The sequence below is a fragment of the Peromyscus leucopus genome, chromosome 23 (assembly GCF_004664715.2).
Source record: "Peromyscus leucopus breed LL Stock chromosome 23, UCI_PerLeu_2.1, whole genome shotgun sequence".
NCBI lineage: Eukaryota > Metazoa > Chordata > Mammalia > Rodentia > Cricetidae > Peromyscus > Peromyscus leucopus.
The window spans coordinates 5,274,533-5,298,162 of record NC_051082.1 but is presented as its reverse complement, the minus strand read 5'-3'; the positions used below and the strand labels follow the sequence as shown (position 1 = coordinate 5,298,162).

Here is a 23,630-nt window from a genome sequence, read left to right as displayed (position 1 = left end):
ATATCAAAGTAAAAGTCCCTCTTCTCCTTTGAGTCTGGAATGAAGTCAAGGAGTAAGATTCCCACATCTCCTTTGTGCTTGCTTGCTAATTCCCCTTTCCTCTGTACAAAAGCCTTCTTCACCACCTGCCATCAGAGGCCGGGGTGTGGCTGACTTGAGGGCCAGCTGCAGACAGCCTGGGCCCCAGCTCCAGCTCCCTCACTGGCTTCCAGGAATCCTCAACATCACCTAGCCTGGGGCAATCACTACCTGAGGCCTCCAACAGAAGGGTGCAGCACACTGACCACCCTCACCCCTCTCCTCTCTGACTGCCCTGGGCCTCTGTGACTGTGGCTCCTGCCTCAAGTCAGATAGGAAAAGGTAACCCCCGGTGGTTCTGTGAACTTGAGTTCACCAAGGAGGAGCACCAGAGAGCCTGTAGGGGTTTCATCTGAGGTGGCTCACACTGGCCTCCAGACAAAGGACACCGACTAGAACGTGTGCCCAGTGACCTCCCGGGGGCTGCCATAGGCCTCCAACAGGCTCCAGGGACGATGGCTGTCTGGAACATTCTCTTCCCTTCCCACCGCTGTGCTTTGGCTGCTAGCTTCAGAAAAGCGTCTATCTGCCACTCTCCGCCAACGTGATCCCAGGGTTCCTGTGCTCAGATGCGTGGACTCCCTTTGCCTTCATCTCTGCAAGTGTTCGCTCACTCTCTAGCATCAGTGGAAGGTCAGAGTCCCAAAGACCTCCTGGCCAAAAGACACTTTTCCCCTATGGCCACCAACCTCAAAGCCCCACCGACCATTAAAGCCGAGGGGTGAGCGGCACTGTGGGGCCCAGGCTGAGGCCTGAAATGCTCCCAGTTGGCCAAGTCACACCAGTGCTCACTGCCAGCGACACTCAAAGCTGCCGAGACCTGATGTCTTGGTCTGGATAAACTCAACTCTTTTGGAACAAAACAATCCTGCTGTGCCAGCTTCCAGCTCCACTCAGGTGACGGAAGACTGAAGAAGTGGACCTCGGAAACTCAATGGCGCGGCACAGCGAGGCGAGCAGCAGTTCACTGTCAAGGTGACGGGAATCCTTTGTTTTTAATTTTGCAGCCAACTCCCAACTCCTGTAGGAAAACTGGAATATGCATAGTACAGCTAAATTCCCCGGGTTCGGGAACTCAGTGGCTATTGCTGGGTCTGCTCAGGGGCATTGTGCCCATTTACTGTACACCAGAGGTTAGATCTATTACTGTCCCTAGATCCCCTGAGGGAGAGGCAAGCTCCCTGAGTGGTGAGCAGAAGTTAGGAAGACAGGTTTGAAGCCAGCCTGGGCCAGTTGGTTGCAAGATTTAATTGCTAGCCAGGCGTGATGGAATACCTCTACAATCCCAGCTCAGGAGGTTGAGGCCGGAAGACTGCAGAGGCAGGAGGAGATACTGCACAGTGAAGCCTCGTCTCAAAGAACCACACAAAGCAGGCACTGGGGAGGCAGCTCAGTGAGTAAGGTGATCACTGTGCAAGCATCCTGAGGTCAGATCCTGAGGTCAGATCCCCACTGCCCATGTAACAGCCAGGCATGGCACACACCTGTCATACACACACACTAAGGACACAGAGACAGGAGACAGGAGCATCCTGAGGGTTCACTGGCCTGCCAGTCTAGCAGAAAGCAGGAGCTCCAGGTTCAGTGATAAACCCTGTCTCAAAAAGATCAGAGAAATGATTGAGGAAGACATCCCAACACCAACCTCTAGCCTCCCCGCAGCACCCTCACAAGCAAGCACACCAGGAACACACGTGTACCACACAACACATACAGCACCGACCAGGAACACACGTGTACCACATAACACATACAGCACCAACCAGGAACACACGTGTACCACACAAACGCATACAGCACCAACCAGGAACACACGTGTACCACACAACACATACAGCACCAAGGAGAAACAACCAAGAGTACAAAACTTTGCTTTTGATTTCTCTTCTTTGTTTGTCCTTCTCTCCAGAGGGAAGGGGGATGAAGAGGGAGGGAGGGAAGGAAAGAGACAGATTCAGACAGAGCACACCTCTCCTCACAGGCTTCAAATCATGGCTCAAACACAAGCTAAGCACACAAGTGAGCTGCTGCTCTCTCTTCAGAGCTCTGGGAAAGGACGCACAGTGACCGCTTCCTCAGAGGGCTGGCAGATCTAAGTCAAAGACTCCAGGGACCCAGAGATGGCTCCGTGGGTAAAGGCAACTGCCCCCAAACCTGAAGAGATGACTCTGACTCTGGGACCCACAATGGAAGCGGAGAAGTACATTTGTGCTCTTGTGTACATTGTATCCCCCCCCCATACACACACACAATTCAAATATAAAAAAATTTAAGACTGCATTTAAAAATACTTTAGCAGAAGCTGGGCACAATGGCTTAGGTCTTTAATTCCACCACTCAGAAGACTGAGTGAGGCAGGAGGACGGCCATGAGTTCAAAGCCAGCCTAGGCTACATAGTTAAGTTCCACCAAACAACAAAGCGACCAGTCACTTCAGCCCAGCACTCAGCAGGAGCCAGCCGCCTTCCACGGTCCACAGTCACCTTCACAGGTGACAGTTCACCCAGGACAGGTCACACACCCAGACACACGACTGAGTCAGCACTAGTACTGACCATTAAGGTAGCTATGTCATAATCAACAAGGAATCTGGACAAACACGAAGCAACACGCATCTCCCGCCATGTTTGGTACTGAAGGGTATTTTAGTAATATCGATTATCTTGGCCCCAAACCAGTTCTATAATCTGTAGGAACTCAAGCAAACTAAAGTGTAAGATGCCCCTTATCCAAAACAGAGAAGATTTTCACAACAGTGATGGCAGAGCACGGGGCCCACACGGCTGCTCTGTCCCTGCCACTCAGCAGCCAAACTTCAAAGCTGCAGTTGGACTGTACAGTATGACAGTCAAGATGTCCATGCCAAGGTCCTCTCCCTGGAGCAAGAGCTACAATATGAAATGGCCATTGTTACAAGAGCAACATCAAACCTGAGAATCAGCAAGTATGAGCGTTCTTTCTCAGCCTTGAAGTCAAGGGCAGGAAAGACCTGAAGTTTTCTCTCCCACAAAATCTATTGCAAGATTTTAATTTGGGGCACTGCCAAACCTCTGATCCCAGCATATAGGGAGCAGGGATGGGGTGGTATCATTGAGAGGGTTTGAGGCTAGCTTGGGCTACACAGACGACTTGCAGGCTACCTAGAGTTACAGTGACATCCTGTCTCAAAACAAAACTAAAAGCTTTGGATTCCTAAATCGTAATCACAAAGGCCTTTAAGGTCGCCACTGTCAGAGACAGAACTTTCAGTGGAGGCCTTTACCAGAGTCTGCACCTCAGCGCTTGGCCAAGCTGAGACCAGGGACCAAGGTGCAGCTCTTATTTTCACAGACAGCTCTTTCTCTTCAATGAGTAGAATGCTGTTTTCCAAACTGGGAGCCCGTGGGTTGATGATAATGAACCTTTTTATCGTACAGGATTTTAATTCTGTGATGTTTTCTGTACCCTCAACACTGCACAAGCTGAGAACGACAGTCTCCAGCGAACCCAGCACCGAGGACTGGGCCCAGAGCCTTACCCAGGCCTTCATCACCGAGCTACATACCCCAACATCTCTTCCGTACTTTTTCTTTTCATTTTTCTTTTGAGACAGAGTCTAACTTGCCCATACTAGCCTTGAACTTGTAATTCTTCTGCCTCAGCTTCCATTATAGGTGTGGGCCACTATGCCTAGTCAAAAGTGGCTCCTTTTTGAAATGTCCAGGATGAGATTTGGGGAGAGACCTAAGATAAGAAGGTCTCTGAGCTGTGTCTAATAGAAAGAGACTTCTATCAGCAGGTATACTGAGATGGTTGGCAGTGAATCATTCTCTCTGGGGGCATGTGTCATTATCTCTTTAACTCTTAAATAGTTACTGTGTCATCTAATTGAGAACAATGACTCTTACAAAACCGTGTTCTGTCTGGCTATCCCCCCCCCGCCCCCACGCTGAGGATGAAACCCAGGGCCTCCCACACAATAGACAAGTGCTGTACCACTGAGCTTTCTTATTTATTTTCAGACAGGCTCTCACTAAATTGCCCAGGCTAGCCTCCAAGATTGGAATCTTCCTGCTTCAATCTCCTGGGAGCTGTGGGTTCCTGGTGTACAGCACCACACCTGCCATGGGATCCTGTTTTTAAAATGAAAAAAGTGAGTTCTGACTCTTCTCGGGTGCCCATACAACTTAAAACACACATGGCCAGCTGCAAACGAACACTTAGCAGAGCTGTTTGAACAGCAGGCCATGGAGTGTGCCCAGTGTTTACCAACCAGAACCACCAAAGGTTCTTGACAATTACAGAGTCGATGTTAAGTCATTCAAAAGCAGGCCTTTAACACACTGGATAAGAGGAACCGTAACAATCACGCCCGATTTCAGGAGTAATTGCACATCCTTATCGTATTTGCTAATATTTAGTATGGAACTCGAGGGCACCAATACCTACTAAAATTGCTACAGCGCCATTAATGCCATCGTCTCGGGCCAGGTGGTGGCTCAGCATTCAGGAGGCTACCTCCTAAGTTAGGGGCCAGCCTGGGCTACCTAGTGAATTCCAGGCTAAGCAAAGCAACACAGTGAGACCCTGTCTCAAAAAAAAAGGGGGGGGGGAGAAAAACCAAGAAACCCAAACAACAAAATAAGAATATACATACAAGGCAAACAGTTCTCAACCAAGGCACTACTGACATCTGGAGTCACATAAACTCTCTGTTGTGGGTGGGTGGCTACCTTGAACATTGTAGGGCACAGCGGGGACCCTGGCCTCCACCCAAGTAGATGCTAAGAGCACCCAACTCCCAAGTATAACAACTAAAAATGTCTCCTTGCACTGCCAAATGATCCCCATTGTCTCCAATTGAGAATCGCTGATTTTTGAGAAATGGCTATATAATTTTAAGGAAAAGCACTTCAGAACAGAGAGGGGTCCCAAGGGGTCTGAGCACCAGAGAGTCTCGAACTTTCCATCAGTCGTCCTGGAAAGCTCGTTACATTCTGATTCCTACGCCCAGCCCCAGAACCATCAATCTAGACAAGTACTGGGTTTTCCTTCATCACCGCCAACATCCTCACCCTATGGGTACGGTAAAGGGACCCCCCCCCCCGGAACGTAACTGCTTTGCCCAAGGTCACAGGGGAGTTAGAACCGGGCCTCCGAAGCCAACCAAGGTCTCCCCCAGCACAAGGGTGTGTGTGTGTGTTGCTCTTCCGCCTTCAAGGCCATAAAGCTTAAAGGTGCATTCTGAGGCCAGCCAGCCTGAGATAAAAGATCCCGACTTGGTACTCATTAGCCTGGTGGCCTTGCGCAAGGCAAGTAGGCTCCAGGGTCTCTCGGTTTCCTTCCCGGTCAAGTGGAATTACAAGCATTCATTCCTAGCGACACTGGAAAAGGGATCCGGTACCAAAAGCCCTCGGCATAGGGCCCGGTCTACCGGAATCGCTCGATGCGGGTCCTAGCGGGGCCCGCAGAGCTCGAGGGTCGAGCGGGGCTCGGGAGGGGAACCGACCCCCGACTCCGCGCCGCGCACCTCACCTGGTCCCGCAGCTCCTTCTCCAGCTGCCGGTAGTCGTTGTTCCAGACCAGGAGGTGCAGCGGGAAGCGGCCGCTGGCGTCGCGGCCCGAGGACATGGCGAGGAGGCCGAGGCCCGGGCCTGACCGCCCGCCCGCCCGCCTGCCTGCCAGCCACCAGCCTCGACCCGACGGGGTCTCTCGGGGGCCCGCCGCCCGACTGGCCGGAGAGCGAGGGGAGGACAGCGGCGAGCCGGCGAGTGCGGGGCGCGGCGGGCGGCGCGGGCCTCCGAGGCCGGAGCGGGCGGCGCTGGAGGCCCGGGTCGCGGGCCGGGCTAGGGACCGGCTCGGGGACCCGCTCGGCCGCGCCCACCCCGCGCCCCGCGCACTCGCGCCCGCGCTGACAGCTCGCGCACCGACTGCCGCGGCCCGAACCGCCCCGAACAGGGAAGTGCGCGGGCCGTCCCACCGAGCGCCGCGGCGGGGGGGGGACGCGGCCCCGCGACCGACCCGAGCCCCGCTCCATTTCGTCCCGCCGCACCCACCCCCACGCCGGGACACGCGACGATCAGAGTCATGGGGAACCGTGGAACCCCCTCCCCCGAGAAGCCAGAGATCCCCGCGCGAAAATTCCAGGATGCGCGCTCCCCCCCCGCTCCAGCCCTCTCCAATGGTTCGCTCCACAACTGGGCCCCTTCCATTGGCTCTGCAGCCCCGGGGGTGCGAGCGGAGGCCTGGAGCAAACCATCCCTCCGGCTGGTGCCCTTCCACGGCTGGTCAGAAGCCATTTTGGAAGTGGGCAACACGAAATCGTTTTTCACGGAAGAACTGTACCCTGGAGAGGTGCCCCCTCGGTTACCCTCATGATAACGGGGTGGTTGTGACTCTGGGCTAATAATACACTTTGAATCTGAACTGGGTGGTTCTTTGTGGGGAGGTTGTCCGATGCCTTGTAGGAGGAGGGTGAGCGCTGCCTCTTCGATGCCATCAGCACGCTCCCCAAAACTGTCTCCAGACGTTGGCAGTTATCCCCTGGAGGAGAAAAGTCGCCCCGTTGGAAAACACTGCTTTTGTCTGAGTTCCCAAACTCGGCTCTAGTTCGGTGTACTTACCGTGAAGGTTTATCCCGCATCAGTCTCATTAACCTAGCCATTCAGATTTAGGATTGTGGCCCAAAGGACTTAAGAGTGTCCAGGTTGGCCCACAATATGCACAAGTAAAATTCATCCTCTGGGTTGCGGCTCGCAGGCTCTGTATCTTCTTGACACCACCACGAAGAACCAAGTGTTGTGTCTGCCCAGATGTTCGCAGCTGCCACGACGATGCCACGACGAAGTTGTCCAGTGCAACAACACGCAAGCATTTTGCTCTTCCCTCTTGGCTTTTGACATACATCCAGCTTTTCAGATGAGCGCAAGGGCCGGTCAAGGGTTCCCACCGACCTAGTCCATTCTCCTTGGGGGTGGAGTCCTTGAAGACTGAGGGGGGAGCTAAGACGGGATTCGTAACGTCAAGATGGTACCTAAGATCTTTAATGGAGGAGTGTGGTGAACCATCAAACGTGATCACGCTGGAGAGATGGGCATGACCCGTGCTTCTGGGAATGACTAAATGAACTGTTGTCCCCGGGAGATTATATGTTTAGAGTTTTTGTCGCAAAGTTTTGCTTCTTCCTCTGGTACGAATCAGTACTGGCTCGAGGAGTCACTTCCCAAAAGGGAGAGCCCAAACGCCAGAGTCTTTAAGAGACAGGTAAAGGATGCTCAGGCAGACCTCTGCCCTCATTCAACATGGCGATAAGGAAGCGTGCCCTTTCCGGTCACATGACCCCCCCCCCCCGCGCGCGCCAGGCTCAGCGGGACGTCTCCCCCGCGCATGCGCAGTGTGCCGGGGCTGCTAAGGCGCTGAAGGGGAGAGGCGCCGCCAGCGCCGCCGGGGAGGGGGGACCCGTTAGAGCGGAAGCGCAGCCGCCGCCGCCTCTGCCGTCGCGGGGGGTTCCCGGCAGGTGAAGCGGGAGCCATGTCGAAGCGGCTCCGGAGCAGCGACGTGTGCGCCGACTGCAGCGGGCCGGGTGAGTGACGCCGCCGCCGCCGGCGGGGCCCGCTCGCCGCGCTCTCGGGGACCGGGACCCCCTGGCGGGGGCGGTCCCCGGCGGGCGGGAGGTGGACTGCGGCCCAGCCACGCCGATTCCCCCCACCCCGGGCCGCCGGGCCGCCGGGGCGCGAGACGCTCCCGGGCCTGTCAGCCGCGCGGGGCCCCCGGGGGGTGGAGGGGGTCCCTCCCTCCCGCGGCCCGGCCGAGGACACCGGCGACGGGCCCCGGGAGCGGAGCGGACCGGACGGGGCGGGAAAGCCGGTGACAGGAGTCAGACGCGGGCGGCCCGAGGCTGCAGGTGTTTCCCCTTCCCGGTGTCGTCCCCCCCCCCGCCCCGCCCCGCCCCGCCCGTGCGTGTGCGCGACCGCTCCGCTGCGGGGCCCCGAGTGGAGGATTGCCCTGCGCCCGGCAGCCGCTCCCGGGAGCTGGGACAGCCCTACCTAGGTCGGGGGTGTTGGAGGGTCTAAGTTCCCACCGGATTGCGCTTCGGCGTGACCTTGGACTGATGACTTCATTTGCTCAAACCTGGATTTCCTCGTTTTTTTTTTTTACCCCCCCCCCTCCCCGCCCCGATGGAAACTTTGGCCAGACCCGTGCGCCGTGGTCAATGGATAGTCTCTAGGGATCGCCTCTTTTGTATGGTGTGGCTCAGTTCAAAACCCTCGTAGTTCCTTCAGCTAAAGTTTGGGTTCAGAGTGGTACCAAACACACACATACACACACACAGTCCGGGACATCGAACGGCCCAAACGGTTCTTACTGTAGCTAGGATTTGGATTGGAAGATCGGATCTCGTTTGGTAACTGGAACCCCATGGACAGGTCCCGATTCAGATTTTTTTTTGGTGGGGGGGGTTCTTGTTTTGGTCCTTGGACTGGATTAACTTCGAGTTCGCAGTCACTTAACACGTTAGAGGACTTTCCTGGTCCGGCAGGGTTCGGTAAACAATCTTAATGAAGTCACTGAACACCAGCGGCTTGCAACTGTTCTCCCGTTCATCTTGTCATTTAGAAGCAGAGGCCTGATTTTACATGGTGCTGTGGTAACCCTTACTTATGTCGTGGCCCTCGGTACTGCGGGCTCACAATTCAGGTGGAAGATGAGGACAGGCAGGGAGGGTTTTTAATCCTACTACTGTAAGGTTTATACACACTATCATTTTCTCTAAAAATGTCGTTTGTTCCGCTTCCTCCTTTTCTTGCCTGTTTTCCGTCGATTCATGTGTGCCTAACTTAAAACTTCCTCTTGGGATGCACGTTCCTTACCTCTCCGGAGGAAGGTACACGGCAAAGGCAGATTGCCTGCCCTTGCCACCCTGAGTACGGTCTTGTCCATTTGTGGCACTTCAGGACCTTTTCTGTTGTTTCATATTAGCTGTCTTGAATGCCAAAATCTAGAAGGGCTTGAGTCGTCACTTCCTTCCTGTTTTGAATATAATGAGGCTACCTTGAAGGGTGAACGAGCAACTAGGAATTTGTACTGCCTCTTGAGCACAGCTCAGGTGGAGGGTTACCTGTAAGATTAGGGCTCCTTTGACATCCTAATGATAAGGCCATCTCAAAAGATACTCAAATACTTAACTCTCCTGGACAAAATTTGCATAAGATGGGGGGGCACACAGATACTTTTGAAGTCCGTTTGTGGTGTTCATGGAGCCTTAAAAAACCCTGCCTTCCAGATAAACTGGAAGGGCTTCACCCAGCCTCATTCATAAAAGCTTGATTTTCATTTTCTGTGTGGTCAAGTATTCTTTCCTTGGGATTCTGATCCATGGTGTTTGAGTGATTAATCGAGACCGTTGCTTACTACATCTTAAACCATTGCTCTCTTTTTCCTGGCTGATTTGTGCAGGAGTACTGTGAACCTCTGATAATGAGAAGCAGAGCCACATCCAGTCCTAGTACCGACAGACGGACGCAGGAAGCAGTGTTGCCAGTCTGTGCAGAGTCCCCCTGCTTCCCTCTCCCCTCCGCAGCACGGCACAGCAGCACCTGTGGTTAAGCTTGCCGGCTCCTTTTCTGTTTGGTTTTAGAGAAGACACTTCACTGTGATTAAGTCTTGTTTACCTCGCTGGTGCTGGGGCTCAAAGTCAGGACCTCACAATTGCTTAGGAGAGCCCAGCCCTGATTTCTTGTTTGTTTTTAAGGAACCTAGTTCATTTGAAATACATCATTCCTGTGCCCCCATGCAGACACTTTATTTACTCTTTACATTGTCCCTCCCCTCTCGCCCTGAGAGGACACTCAAAGAAGTAACTTGCCTCAGATTATTGCACAAGAAGTGTGGCAGAGTTGGGGTTCAAACCGTGGACTGTTTGTCTCCATAACCAACCCTCTTAACCACTGTATTCTCTGGCTCCCAGGATATGTCTTTGATTGAAATCCCATAACTTTTCATTATATGGTTTGAAAGGGTTAGCGTAAACTGTTTAAAATGGTAAGGATGATATACATGCATTTTAGAGATTTTTGTGGACATTGAAGAATTTTTAAATATAACCCTGAGGCCAGGCGGCTGGCATGGCACCTCTTGTCACTCTGCTGTGAGTCTGATGGAATGGGAAAGGCCTGTCTTTATTTGGGGTTTCTAAAGCTAGGTTTACTTACCCAGATCCATCCTGTCCACCTAGTGTAAATTATTCCTCTTATGAAAAGTTGTCTGATGAAGTTCTGTGGATTTCAAAGGAAAAAATTCTAGTACCCAACAAGAAATACTGTTCCCTTGCTTTGTCTTTATCTGTGAGGCCCCTTCCTTCAAGTCAGCTGCAAGACTGGGTCCAGCAGGTTGTCTAAAACAACTGGTGTGGTCATAGAGCATCGCCTTGGCAGAGTGGGCACCCTCTTCCCTGCCCTCAGAAGAGCTGAGTGCTTCTGCAGTTCTCTTCTGGCTTTCTGTTAGCATATGGGGCTTGACTTCCTGCACTGGGCAGCAGTGAGTTCACTGTTTATCTTCGATACTGTTACTCGGATAATTCACTGTCGAGATTATTCAGTTTTATTCACAGAGATGGACTCAAAATGATTCATCGAGCTGAAGGAAGATGGAGCTCAATGGTAGAGTGCTTGCCTAGCGTGGACAAGCCCCAGGTTCAGTCCCTAGCACTGCGAGAAAGGAAACAGGAGAATGATCCCCCCCTGCTCACTCCTTCAGTCTGCTGCTTTAACGTTCTGTAAGAGTTGTGTCTGTGGTGGTCGACCCACATTCAGGCTGCAGACTGTGGCCTACACAGGAAGGTAGCTGATGTGTAAGGCTGTGAGTCTTAGTTAACATTGTGCCTAATCCGTCATTTGGATAGGATTCTCAGGCTGGTCCATCCGATTCTATGTTGAGGATGTTCTGTTGTTTTCTTAGAAACCAAATATCAGCCATCTTTCACCATCATATTTATAGCAGCCAATTAGTGTCCTTGCCACTGAGGTGTCGTTCTTCTTCCAGATCCTTCCTGGGCATCAGTAAACAGGGGAACTTTTATATGTGACGAGTGTTGCAGTGTTCATCGCAGTCTAGGGCGCCATATCTCCCAAGTAAGGCATCTTAAACACACACCATGGCCTCCAACACTGCTTCAGGTAAATGATAAGAAAAATTTTCATAATTGGAAATTTGTGGTTTAGAGAGTGTTATTTTATCAACTAAAAGATCTCCTAATATACATCTTAAATCTTATAAAAATGTTTGGATCATAATTGGATAAAGTGCTGTGCCCTTTGTATAGTATAAAATATTGTCCTGTATTGAAATAGTTATCTATTCTTTCTTTGCTCACCGAACATAATTTTGTTCCCCTAAACGGAGTTATACCTAGACAAATGTATCAATAGACTGTATCAATAGAAATCTAAATTTCTGAGTTAGTTTTTCACTGCTGATTTTCTAGATTGTCAACAGAAATTGTTTTGTTTTATTTGAGACAATAGTTTCACTATGTAGCCCTGGCTGGTCTTGAACTCACAGACATCCTTCTGGCTCTGCTTCCTAAGTGCTAGGATTAAAGGTGTGCACTGCTATGCCCAGGTTCAGAAATTATTTTTTAATTTCTTTTTAATGCATTGATGTTTTGCCTGCGTGTGTGTTTGTATGAGGGTGTTGGGATCCCCTAAAACTGGAGTTATAGTGGTGATCTGCTATGAGTGCTGGGAATTGAACCCAGGTCCTCTGGAAGAACAGCCAGTGCTCTTAACTACTGAGCCATTCTTCAGCCCCCAGAAATTATTTTTGTTTTTTTAACCTCTTTTAGATTTATTTATTTTTATATGTATAAGTATTTTTCCTGCATGTATGTATATGCCCACAGAGGCCAGAAGAGGACATAGGATCTCCTGAAACTGGATTTACAAATGATTGTGAACCACCATGTGGGTGCTGGGACTCAAACCCAGGTCTTCTGCAAGAGCAGCCAATGCTTGGTTAGAACACTGAGCCATCCCTCCAGCTACTGGAAATTATTTTTAAAAAGTCTATCTATCATATATAGTGTGATGAATGATCCTAAAAGCCACTGCTAAGAAACTTTTCATTAACACTAGATTCCTGAGTACCTGCTCACATTTTTAGACCATTTTTTCTTGCTTTGATAAAAGCATAGATTGGGATTCCTCAGAAATATCTTCAATATCTGAAGTTTTTTTTAAAGCCCCCACTGTCAGGCAGAGACTAAGTGGCATGTTTTGATTGCACGCCTAACACTTGTCTGGGTCTTTGTCTTATTTGGGATCTGATGTCATGTTCCTTGTACTTCTATTTGGGGTACACATTCCTCATTCTTCTGAAACTCGGGATTAATTGTGCGCTGTAGATGGAGTTTTTCATTAGAACATTTTTACAGTGTACAGAAGGATTATTCCACAACAGTACATTTTGTGATTTTTGTCTGAATACACATCTCACTAAATCTGCAACAGCTGTACACGGTGCCCCTTAAACTTGAATGAGTCAAGGTACCACAGCAAGTGCTTTGGGTTGCTGATAATTGAGCTGCCCAAACAGACGGGCCTTTCTAGGACTCCTGTTTGGAAATGAAGTTGAGATGTTTGTCTACTTAACCCAGGCAGTGGTGGTACATGCCTTTAATCCAAGCACTCAGGAAGTGAGTTTCAGGACAGCCAGGGCTACACAGAGAAACCCTGTCTCCAAAAAACAAAACAACCAAACAAAAAAGTTCGCCTTAGAAGTTTCCAAAGGCCCATTCTCACATGAAAGGAGTGTGCTGCTCCTAGGTCTGTCTTTGTTTACCGTTTTAGAGTTTACAAATGGTCCAGAGATGAGTAATTGAAATTGCTGGGGTTGACACTAAGGCATCAGATTCTAAAGGATGGAACATGATGGGACGTGTGAGAGAGAGAGCACTCAAATATTTGTTTATTGCATTACTTTATTTAAGTGTTTATAACTAACAATTATTAGTAAAATATTTTTAAATAGGTGGATTTAATGAAAAGTATTAAGTGAATAGTGTGTATGTGGGTAAAATAACATTTGTTCAGGCAGGGAAATGCCACCCTAAAGCATCAGTCAGTTTCCCTTCAGTTTGTAAGTATGTGCAATCAAGCTGGATTTGGCTATCCTGCAAGCAAAGCCGAATCATACCTCGAGCTCCTCAGTCTCCCTTTACGATCAGAAATAGTAATGGAGTGGTACACAGACGTGGTAGTGTTTTAATGGAGTGTTATTTCTTCCATGTTTTTTACTGATTCTTTTTGAATGTTTAAGGGAATAAAATATCATTTCATACTGTTTGGTTTCAGATGGTTGAGACCTTGTATAACAATGGTGCTAATTCTATATGGGAGCATTCTCTGCTGGACCCCGCATCTATTATGAGTGGAAGACGGAAAGCTAATCCACAGGATAAAGTGCAGTGAGTGGACTGTTTCTAACTCCTTCTGTTTCTTTACAACAAACAACCCAATTGGAAGGGATGTGGCTGTTTTGATCGGCCTTGTACCTGAGCATTTTCTGTTAGAAAGGCAGAGTGAGGCAGGAGGCCATTGCTTGCTTGGTCAGCCAACTGAACTTAATCATTTCTCCAGTTGGAGACCGGAGCTTGGCAAGTAGGTGTGATCAGAACTAGTGGCAGTCAGACCAGAAACCTGGCTTCTGGCAGCATTCTGCCCAGTGCTCACCTAGAACGAGGACTAAATGCTGCTTCCTCCTGGGGTTCCATCAGCTAAGGAGGTTGGAAAGGGAAGAAGGATGCTATAGAAAGTGGTGGTCTGTTGCCGGGCGGTGGTGGCGCACGCCTTTAATCCCAGCACTCGGGAGGCAGAGCCAGGCGGATCTCTGTGAGTTCGAGGCCAGCCTGGGCTACCAAGTGAGCTCCAGGAAAGGCGCAAAGCTACGCAGAGAAACCCTGTCTCGAAAAACCAAAAAAAAAAAAAAAAAAAAAAAAAAAGAAAGTGGTGGTCTGTAATGTCTCAAGTCGGGGGTGTGGTCACTTCCTCTCACGATACAAAGAATGAGAGATGTGTCTGAACTGCAAGTGAACTATTTTCTCTTTTGTTTTCAAACCAGCCCCAATAAAGCAGAATTCATCAGAGCCAAGTATCAGATGTTAGCGTTTGTCCACCGCTTGCCCTGCCGTGACGATGACAGCGTGACTGCCAAAGACCTCAGTAAGGTGGGCGCACTCTTCCCAGTCCCAGGAGCCTGCCAACCGTGGGCTGCCTCACTAGAGGGAAGTGTGACTGCAAAGACCTCAGTAAGGTGGGCGCACTCTTCCCAGTCCCAGGGGCCTGCCAACCGTGGGCTGCCTCACTAGAGGGAAGTGTGACTGCAAAGACCTCAGTAAGGTGGGCGCACTCTTCCCAGTCCCAGGAGCCTGCCAACCGTGGGCTGCCTCACTAGGGGGAAGTGTGACTGCAAAGACCTCAGTAAGGTGGGTGCACTCTTCCCAGTCCCAGGGGCCTGCCGACCGTGGGCTGCCTCACTAGGAGGAAGGAACGGATCTCTCCTGAACCTTTAACTGACTGCTTTCTGTTGCAGTTGTCTCTTAAATGGCAGTCACTCCTCCTCTTGGACATGCTAGACAAACAGGAAAAAGAAGTGTCTCAGAATCAGTCCCTTTCCCTCTTTTTAAGAGTTTTAATTAATTTGTGCTTCTCAGTATAGTTTTCACATACATATTTTGGTAAGTTCTGTACTTGGAAATTGTTATTTTCAAAGGAGTGTTTCTGAAGGAAGGCCTAGGAAGTTTTTAGGATGCTTGTTTCTAGGAGACGAGAACAGCAGAGGCAGGAGTGCAGGGCTGGGATCTTCAGAAGGGAGGGTGTGGCTAGAGCTGGTGCACAGGGGGCCTTGAGTGTCTGGGAGATGCTGGAGAAATGCACGTCTTAACTCTTGGAGCAGTGCTTTGAACTGGATGTTCACTCAACAGAGCATGTGCCCAATTCAGAACACTAATTTTACATATATACATATATATGTTTTCTACTAATTAGTAAGACTTAAATAGTTTCTCTCCTTTTTTACCAAATAAAAAATACAGCCAGGTGTGGTGGCATGCATCTTTAATCCTCGGCTTTTGGGAGGCAGAGGCAGGGAGACAGCTGTGAATTCAAGGCCAGCCCAGTCTATATAGTGAGTTCCAGCCAGCCAGGACTACATAGTAAGACCTTGTGTAAAAGTGTGTGTGTGTGTGTGTGTGTGTGTGTGTTTAAAATTAATAATAATAATAATACAACATGGGGCTGGAGAGATGGATAACCAACTAAGAGTGAGTGCATAGTGTTCTGCAGATGACCCATATCAGATGACTCACAACCACCTGTAACTCTAGCTCCAGGGGTTCTGACACCCTCTTCTGGCCTCTGTGGGCATCTGTGTTCAATCAGTGTGCACATACATACACACATACCTATAATTAAAAATAAAAACCAAAACAAAACAAAAAAAAGGGGCTACAGTGGGTTTCTCTGTTCCTGTGGTGCCAATCACTGCATCTGGAGCAGTTCTAGATTAAACTTGAGGGAAAGCTTTTCTGTGATAATAAGGATTTGGTGTAGCACAGGCCTGTTTCCCACCAACAGCAACCTCTTGAAAGCTTTGTGTGGATAGATGAACAATGCAGATTGATAGTGGATGGTGTAAGGCAGGTGTGCAGCTTATGCAGTGGGCAGCTTGAGATCAGCAGTACCCATGGCAGCAGCAAATAATTACGAGTGTAGCAGCGTCTGAGTTTTGAAACATTTCCTGTATCATTGAATCCTCACAATGACCCCATTGGCAGATGGCACCATGGTACCCAGGTTCCGCTGCCCAAAGAATTTTTCTCAGCTCACACAGCTGGAAGGCAATGGGCCTTGAAGTCCATTCCACCCAACCGCAGTCTCCTTCTCGTGCTTCCCACTCGGGTCATAGTTGTGCCCCTACCTGGCAGGCCCCACACTGGGTAGACTGGCCTTTGCAGTTCTAGCTCCTTGTGGATAAAAAGTGCAAGACTCACTCAGCCTGCAGCCATTGTGTCAGCAGAGGCCTCCCATCTTCCTGAGCCAAGTAAAGATCTGCTACTAGTGGAGCATGTCACCCTGACACTTCTCACAGCTACTCTTTCTTGTCTCTTTTCCAGCAACTCCACTCAAGTGTGCGAACAGGGAACCTGGAGACCTGTCTGAGATTGCTGTCTCTGGGAGCCCAAGCCAACTTCTTCCATCCTGTACGGAGACTTCAGTTGGTTCAGATATTAAATTGAAAATGAATTGCACTGGAATAGGCCAAGTTTACTTAGTTTGATTTTTTTTTTTTTGTCTACTTTTATTAATAATTCTTAGGAAAAAGGAAGCACTCCACTCCACGTCGCCTCCAAAGCAGGACAGATTTTACAGGCTGAATTATTGGCAGTATACGGAGCTGACCCAGGCACGCAAGATTCCAGTGGGAAGACTCCTGTTGATTATGCAAGGTGAGGGGCTGGAGGGCTGGCTTTGCCTGTGAGCTGAGTACGATTCCTTGTTAAGTGACTGAATTGTGTATGGCTTGTGTTCAGTCCCTTTTGAGATTTATATTCTATAATAATAGATTTTTTTTGTTGTTGTTGTTGTTGATAGAATGTTTGTTGATGAAGATTTTTCAACATCAGCTGAGATAGGCAAGATCAGGGAATCTAGAACCATAAACTGGGGTGTTTAACTTCCAGTCTTTATAACAAATGGTGTTCAAGCCATAGCATACAAATCAGGTATCAAGAATTGGGAGTTGGGGTGGCTGGAGAATACACTTAGTGGTTAAGATCACCGGCTGCTCTTGCAGAGGACTGGGGCTCAGGGTTCAGTTTCCAGCACCACGTGGTACCTTATCTGTAGCTCTAGTTCTAGGGGTTCCTCCAAGGGCACCAGGCACACATGAAATGCACTTACATGCAAGCAGAACATTTACACATAAAAATAAATAAATCTTAATTGTAAAAATTAAATAAAAGAATTAGAGAGGAGGCTAGGGAAATGGCTCACAGAGTGACGTGCTCGCCTGTAAGCCTGGGGGATGATATGGGGCAAGAAGCACCGCAGGGCTGGAGCACTGGCCTGGCATGTGTGGGCAAGTTCAGTCCCTGGCATTGGGGGCAAACACAGTACCCACTCTTCAAGTTTTTAATACATCTTTAATTTTTTCCTGCTGTGGTTTTGTTTTGTTTGGGGGCCCAGGCTGATCTTGAACTTCTGAACTTACACAAACTTCTTACTGTGTGCCCCTGAGTAACTGGGGCTTCAGGCACACCACCACGCCCTGCTGCAGCTGAAATGCCAGAGTGGGGAGGAACTCCACAGGGTTAGATAGAAACCTGCAGGTGCCGGTGATGGAAGGTGGCTAGCTTTCCTTCTCTTCCCAGATTCATTTTATTAACTATGAAGCAGCATGTTCTGCTTCACGAAGAATTAAATGGGAAATGACAAACTCTGTCCCAGAATCTGGAAGAGGGGACTAATGAATGCCTGAAGGAATGGAGACAAGATGACAAATGAATCATTGATAAATGGACAGTTAGCCATGTGGTGTTTCGTTTTGTTTTGTTTTCCTTTGAGACAGGGTCTGACTCTAACCCAGGCTGGCCTTAAATTCCCAGAAATATTCCTGCAGGTGCTCTCCTCTCTCCCCCATGCTATGATTATAGGTGTGAACTGCCACACCCTGCTGCCAGTTGGCCTTAAAGAGTCCGTGTGGCTCGAAGGTAAAAGCCCTGTCACACAGCCCTGAAAACCAGAGTGTGGTCCCCAGAACCCACATGCAAAGCCAGGTGTGCTTCATACATCTGTAATCCCAGCACCCACAGCAAGATGGGAAGCAGAGGGGAGAGTCATAAAGCTTGTGAGCCAGCCGTCCTGGTGTGTGCAGTGTGGCAAAAACCAGAGAGACCCTGCCTAATAAGACAGAAGGCAAGAACCCACTACCAAAAGTCCCCTGAACGACATACATGCCATGAAATCCATAATACATTTAAAAAGCCCATGTAAGGGGCTGTGGAGATGGCCACTGATTAAAGCCCTTGCTGTGCAAGCCTAAAGACCAGAGCTCCCACAGACACATGCCTTGTGAGCGTGGTGGTCCTCCTGTATTCCAGCAGTAGACGGCAGAGACAAGGATCCTGTGGCTAGCTGACTAGCAAGACTAGCTGTGTCATCAAGTTCTGGGTTCACTCAAGACTCTGCCTCCCTGATAAGGTGGAGAGCAGTCATGGAAGATTCCTGATGTAGGCTTTGAATATCCATATACATGTGCATACACACACACACACACACACACACACACACACACACACACACACACGGGTCCACATATGTGCAAACGTGTTTCATACACACCACACACACTGACATGTAACAGAAAGTGAGCTTATGTAAAGTTTCTTCACTGTGGCCCCAGTGATCTTTGAGGAGTGGGTTTGATTTGGACCCATGAAGGAGGAACTAAAACATCTTCAAGAGAGGAAAGACAGTCAAGGGTGGGAGGTGGGGATGGACCGAATGTGTTCATCACCGTGGAGATGGGCCTGGAGAAGCTGAGGGGTGGTGGTGAGAGGAATACAGTGTTTGATCAGCTCTGCTGGACCACACTGCTCCATTTCAGCCAGCACAGAGCCACCTCCGCCAGATGCACCACCACAGACCAGCACCACAGGGCAGTTCACGATTTCACAAACAGTTACCGACTGAGAAGACAGGGCGTCTGTTAGATTCCGATACGTGTAGCAGGTCAGGAAGTGTGTGGAGAGAGAAACTGGCTGAAGCTAGATTTGATCTTTGAGGATAACAGGATCCAAAGCAAACGCTTTTTTCACTTGGGAATCTCTGTGTACTTTGCATGTAATAGTGTCGGTGTAAAAGTTTACTATGCTAAAAGGATTCCAAGCAGCCTAAATATTTTATGAATAAAGAAAGGCAGACACTGTTTCATGTTGCAGAAATGGCGGATACAGAGGCAGAAGTAGCTGCAGGGATGAGTTCTGCATCAGGTTAATCTGCCTTGAAGCCCTTGAAGTGATTTCTGCCTTGTAGGCTCTGACCCAAGGCCAGCTGGCCACAGGCATCAGGATCATGTGGAGGAAGGGTCTTCCTTCTTCGGAACGTTGGCCTGGGGCCGTCCTGTCCTTACTGATCAGAGTTCCCAAGGCTGGATATTTCTGGGAACACTCTGGTTGACTTTTGCGAACCTCTTCTATTTATTAGTTTGATTTTTTTCCACCTCATTAAATGAACTCAGGAGTCTTGACACATTTGTAAAGGGAAGAGGGTGTCTGGGTAGGGGCACTGGCTCCTGGAGGAGACACTGAAAGCCATGAGTCAGCCGAGCACAGATTCCCGAGAGTCGTGTTTTATAAGCTGCTCAGGTGTCTCAGAACGGCCTGTGCTCTTCTGACTCAGTGCCAGCGCGCTGGGCTGTGTCAATGGTGCTTTGTCTTCTTGGTAGGCAAGGAGGGCACCATGAGCTGGCGGAGCGCCTCGTGGAGATACAGTACGAGCTGACTGACAGACTGGCCTTCTACCTCTGCGGCAGGAAACCAGGTGAGGGAGAGGAGGGCAGCCTTGCTCCACCTCGAATCTGGAAAAACAGGTCCGGACAGCATTTTTATGACTTCCTCTGCTTTAAACTAGCCTCAAGAAGATTGCCATAGGGTTTCTTTTTGGAAGGATACCATAACTGCAGAATTTTTGTGTTTGTTTAGGTTTTCCTTTTTAGATAGGGTCTCACAGTGTATCCCACCTTGGCCTGGTACTTAGCTGTGTACCTTCAGCTGGTCTTACCTTTTTTTTTAAATAATTTTTTAGAGATAATATAATTACATCATCTCCCCCTTTCCTTTCCTCCCTTCGGTCCCTCCCATGTTCCCCTCACCTTGCTCTCCTTTGAATTCACGGCCTGTTTTTTCTTTAATTGTTGTTGTTGCTGCTGGTGGTGGTGGTGTGTGTGTGCGCGTGCATGCATTATATATTCCTAAGTGCATGCATACAGTTTGTATTATGTTACTTGTACGTATATTTGCGTGGTTGGCCATTTAGCCTTGGTTATAATTGAAGTGCTCCCTGGGGAAGATTGATTGTTCTGCTCTCGGCAGTCTGGTTTCCTGTCATTCTCCGTGAAGAATTGAGCCTCATGAGCTTCCCCTTCCGTGTTAGCATGTCTGTTTGGATCCCGTTCAGGCAGCCGTGCTGGTGGGACTTTATGGGTGTAACTTCTGGCATCTCTAGGAGACAGTCTCATGGTAAACTCCCGGTTCCTCGGGCTCGTACCACCTTTCTTCTCTCTTGCACGACGATCCCTGAGCCTTAGGTGCAAGAATTGTGATGTGGATATATCTGTTGAGACTGGGCTCCACATGGCATTTCTGATTGCCTGGGGTTTTCTGCAGTGGTCTCCATCTGTTTCAAAGAGAAGTTTCCTTGAGGGACGAGGACTGTCCTTATCTGTAGGCATAAGGACACACATTCAGAACATAGTTAGGAATGATGCTGGTTTAGTAAAGTGACAGTTGTAGGCTCTACAAGATCCAGGACTTGACTAGCTCTGGGTAGTCGACTAAGTTTCCAGTACCAGGCCTGAGTTCCCTGTTGTTGAGAGGATCCTGAGTCCAGTTAGAGACTGCTGCTTACTGCCAAGGTATGCTGCACCCTCAGGCTTACCGTGCTGTACTGCGTGAGCACAGGCGCTCGTCAGAGGACACCTTGCATGGGTCAGTTCTTTGCTTCCACCTTGTGGATTCTGCAGATAGAGCTCAAGCCGTCGGCAGCTGACGGCTTCGCTTACAGAACCATCTTGTCAGCCTGAAATTTTAGTTTTTAAAACTGCTTTCACTAAGAATCCCAGAGCGTAACTGAACCAGTGTTGAACGTGCACCACAGTTTGGAGCACTGTGGAGCTAGCAGCAGAGGAGCAGAGCCGAAGCCTTTCTTTTCTAGAAGAATCCAAGGATAGAAACAGTCGTTGGCTTTTCAGACCTCTTCTCTTGGCCGTTTATTCATTTTATTGTCACTTCATTACATGAAATTAATCTTTATCCTCTGGTAAGTCTTAAAATCCTTAAGTATCCCGTAGTAATTGAGAGTAGTTCAGGTGAGACACCAGCTTACAGAGAGCGACTGAAGGTAGATCTCGACAGTCCGTCTCACACAGTGTTCCAGAGTAGTTTCTCAGTGTGAACTTGACCTTTAATTGACCTTGTTTGTGAAATGGAGCAGGAGTCAGCAAACGGTGGTTGAGCCCATGCAGCTGGTGACCAGTTTTGTCAAATAACATTTTATTGGAAGGCGGCTATGCCTGCTGATGCTGTGTGGGCTGCTGTTGCAGCAGATAAGGACAAAGCCTCAAGCAGTGTCTGTTCAACCCTATGCATAAGGCATTTGCCAACTGGTTAAAAAATGTTAGTGGGGAGCACATACTGGATAGGTGAGAGAGAGACAGACAGAGAGACAGAGAGACCTAAGACAATTTGTAGGAGTCATTCTGTCCCACCATGTAGTTTCTGGGGATCAGATGTGGCGGCAGGTGCTTTTACCTGCTGAGCCGTCTTATGGGCTCGCGGTTTACCAACTCTTGATGCACAGTGTCCAAGTAAATGTGTACAGTAGTTCCTCAGCCTGGTTGTGCAATGGAATTAAGAGCCATTCTGGGGCAAGGTGGCAAGCATACTCTACCCCAGCTCTCCTGATGAATGGAGCTAAAGGCTAAGGATAGGATGCTCAGAGTAGCTCTGTAAAGTAAACGCTAGCTAAGAATGACAGGACCTGAAGTCCCAGCAAGCTGGGGTGCCTTACTTTCACTTCTGATGGGGGTGCTTGGTGGCCTGTGAGATGCAGCTGCAGACATTTGAAATGAAAAGAGACTTAGGCAGACAGGAAGGGGATTCCTCTAGGTGATGTTATTTTTTCTGTTCTCTCTCGTCCCAGACTATGGGCAGGCGGCACAGATGGTGGCTTAGGTTCAGGCGCCTGAATGACTGGCCCTGCATGGGGGGGGGGGTCGCTTTTCCCCTGCTGCCTGCTCAGCAGGCGGAGCCCAACCCAAGCAGTAGCACTTTCCATCGGTTTTGAAGAAGGCCCAGAGTCTCAAATACAATGTTTAGAATATCCTGATTCCATCCATAGTGACTTGGTGTATGAAGAGCCAAGAAAAACCTCAGGGGCTGTAAGGAGAAGCAGTCAGCAGATGCTGGGTGGGGCCAGCTGGTGGCCAGCAGGACCTGAGTGACCCTGTGACCCACATGACAGAGGGGGAGATTCAGCTCCCACAAGTTGTCCTGTTGGAACAGTCAGAACACTTGAAACCAGCTAGTAAGACCATGCTCTGAAAGGCAATGAACACTCTCAAAGACACATAAACAGAACCTAGAAGGAATATTAGAATTGAAAATTATAGTAGCTAACAATCTCAAATTCAAATTAATAGGTTTAATTCCAGACTGGAACTATTAGAAAAAATACATTGAAAATAGACAGCTAGGTAGTGACGTAGCTCAGTGGTAGAGGGTACCTGGCATGTGGGGGCTCTGGGCTCAGTTCCCAGCACACGGAAAGGAGAGCCAGCAGCAGCCTGCCTGGGGCCTGTGGGGAGTACTGGAAGGCTGGGCCTGTGGGGAGTACTGGAAGGCTGGGGCCTGTGGGGAGTACTGGAAGGCTGGGGCCTGTGGGGAGTACTGGAAGGCTGGGGCTGTGGGGAGTACTGGAAGGCTGGGGCCTGTGGGGAGTACTGGAAGGCTGGGGCTGTGGGGAGTACTGGAAGGCTGGGGCTGTGGGGAGTACTGGAAGGCTGGGCCTGTGGGGAGTACTGGAGGGCTGGGGCTGTGGGGAGTACTGGAAGGCTGGGGCTGGGGCGCTACACTGGCAGTGCTTGCTTTGCGAGCGTGAGACCTGTGCTTGTGTCTAGCAGGTGTCAGAAGCCAGGTATGTGGGACATGCCGGTAAGTCCCACCACTGGGCACGCAGAGGAAGTAGGATCACGGAGGCTGGCTGGCCAGCGGGTCTGACCAGTCAGTGAGTCCCAGGTTTCAGTAAGAGACCCTATCTCAAAAGATAAGGGTAGCATATACATATACATGTATGCATATAAAGTAATTAATGAAAAAAGAGTCCATGAATTTGAAAAAGCAGGGAGGCTTGTATGAGAGGCCTTAGATGGAAGAAAGTAAAGGGGGAAATGATGTAATTATAATCTTAAAAATAAATAGTTTTTAAAAGGGCTGGAAGTGGGGTTCATACCTTTAAATCTCAGCACTTGGAGGCAAGACAGGAGAATCTCTAAGTTCCAGGACAACCTGGGCTGTTACAACAAGGAATCCTGTCTTGAAAAACCAACCAACCAACCAACCAACCAACCAACAAAAAAAACAAATTCCTGAAACCCCAAAGAAGGTGAAGGCAAAAGAGAACTGCACTTGAGACGCATCAGATCCAACTACTGAAGCTGACGTCGGAGACCACACTCTAAACATCCAGAACACATTCACACATCCAGGTTGAATGTCCTTTATCTGAAATGCCTAGGACCAG

At 49.4% G+C, this 23,630-nt stretch overlaps 2 protein-coding genes across 18 annotated transcripts in view; one reads left to right on the top strand and one right to left on the bottom strand.

Moving 5' to 3' along the window:
- Ankrd13a (ankyrin repeat domain 13A) overlaps positions 1-5,844 on the bottom strand; it is a 34,611-nt gene extending 28,767 nt beyond the window's left edge. The window contains exon 1 of one of the 2 annotated variants that reach the window (XM_028854745.2): positions 5,593-5,844. In XM_028854745.2, coding sequence (XP_028710578.2) covers positions 5,593-5,688 — 96 coding nt within the window. In that variant the 5' untranslated portion in view covers positions 5,689-5,844. The remainder of the gene's footprint in view (positions 1-5,592) is intronic. The other variant, XM_028854746.2, reaches the window with a different exon arrangement.
- Positions 5,845-7,445: 1,601 nt separating this feature from the next.
- Positions 7,446-23,630, top strand: part of Git2 (GIT ArfGAP 2) — a 49,211-nt gene continuing 33,026 nt past the window's right edge. For all 16 annotated transcript variants that reach the window (XM_028854802.2, XM_028854796.2, XM_028854806.2 and 13 more), the window contains exons 1-7: positions 7,446-7,639; positions 11,098-11,231; positions 13,407-13,519; positions 14,173-14,278; positions 16,226-16,312; positions 16,428-16,558; positions 19,558-19,652. In XM_028854802.2, the coding sequence (XP_028710635.1) occupies positions 7,588-7,639; positions 11,098-11,231; positions 13,407-13,519; positions 14,173-14,278; positions 16,226-16,312; positions 16,428-16,558; positions 19,558-19,652 (718 nt within the window). In that variant the 5' untranslated portion in view covers positions 7,446-7,587. The remainder of the gene's footprint in view (positions 7,640-11,097; positions 11,232-13,406; positions 13,520-14,172; positions 14,279-16,225; positions 16,313-16,427; positions 16,559-19,557; positions 19,653-23,630) is intronic.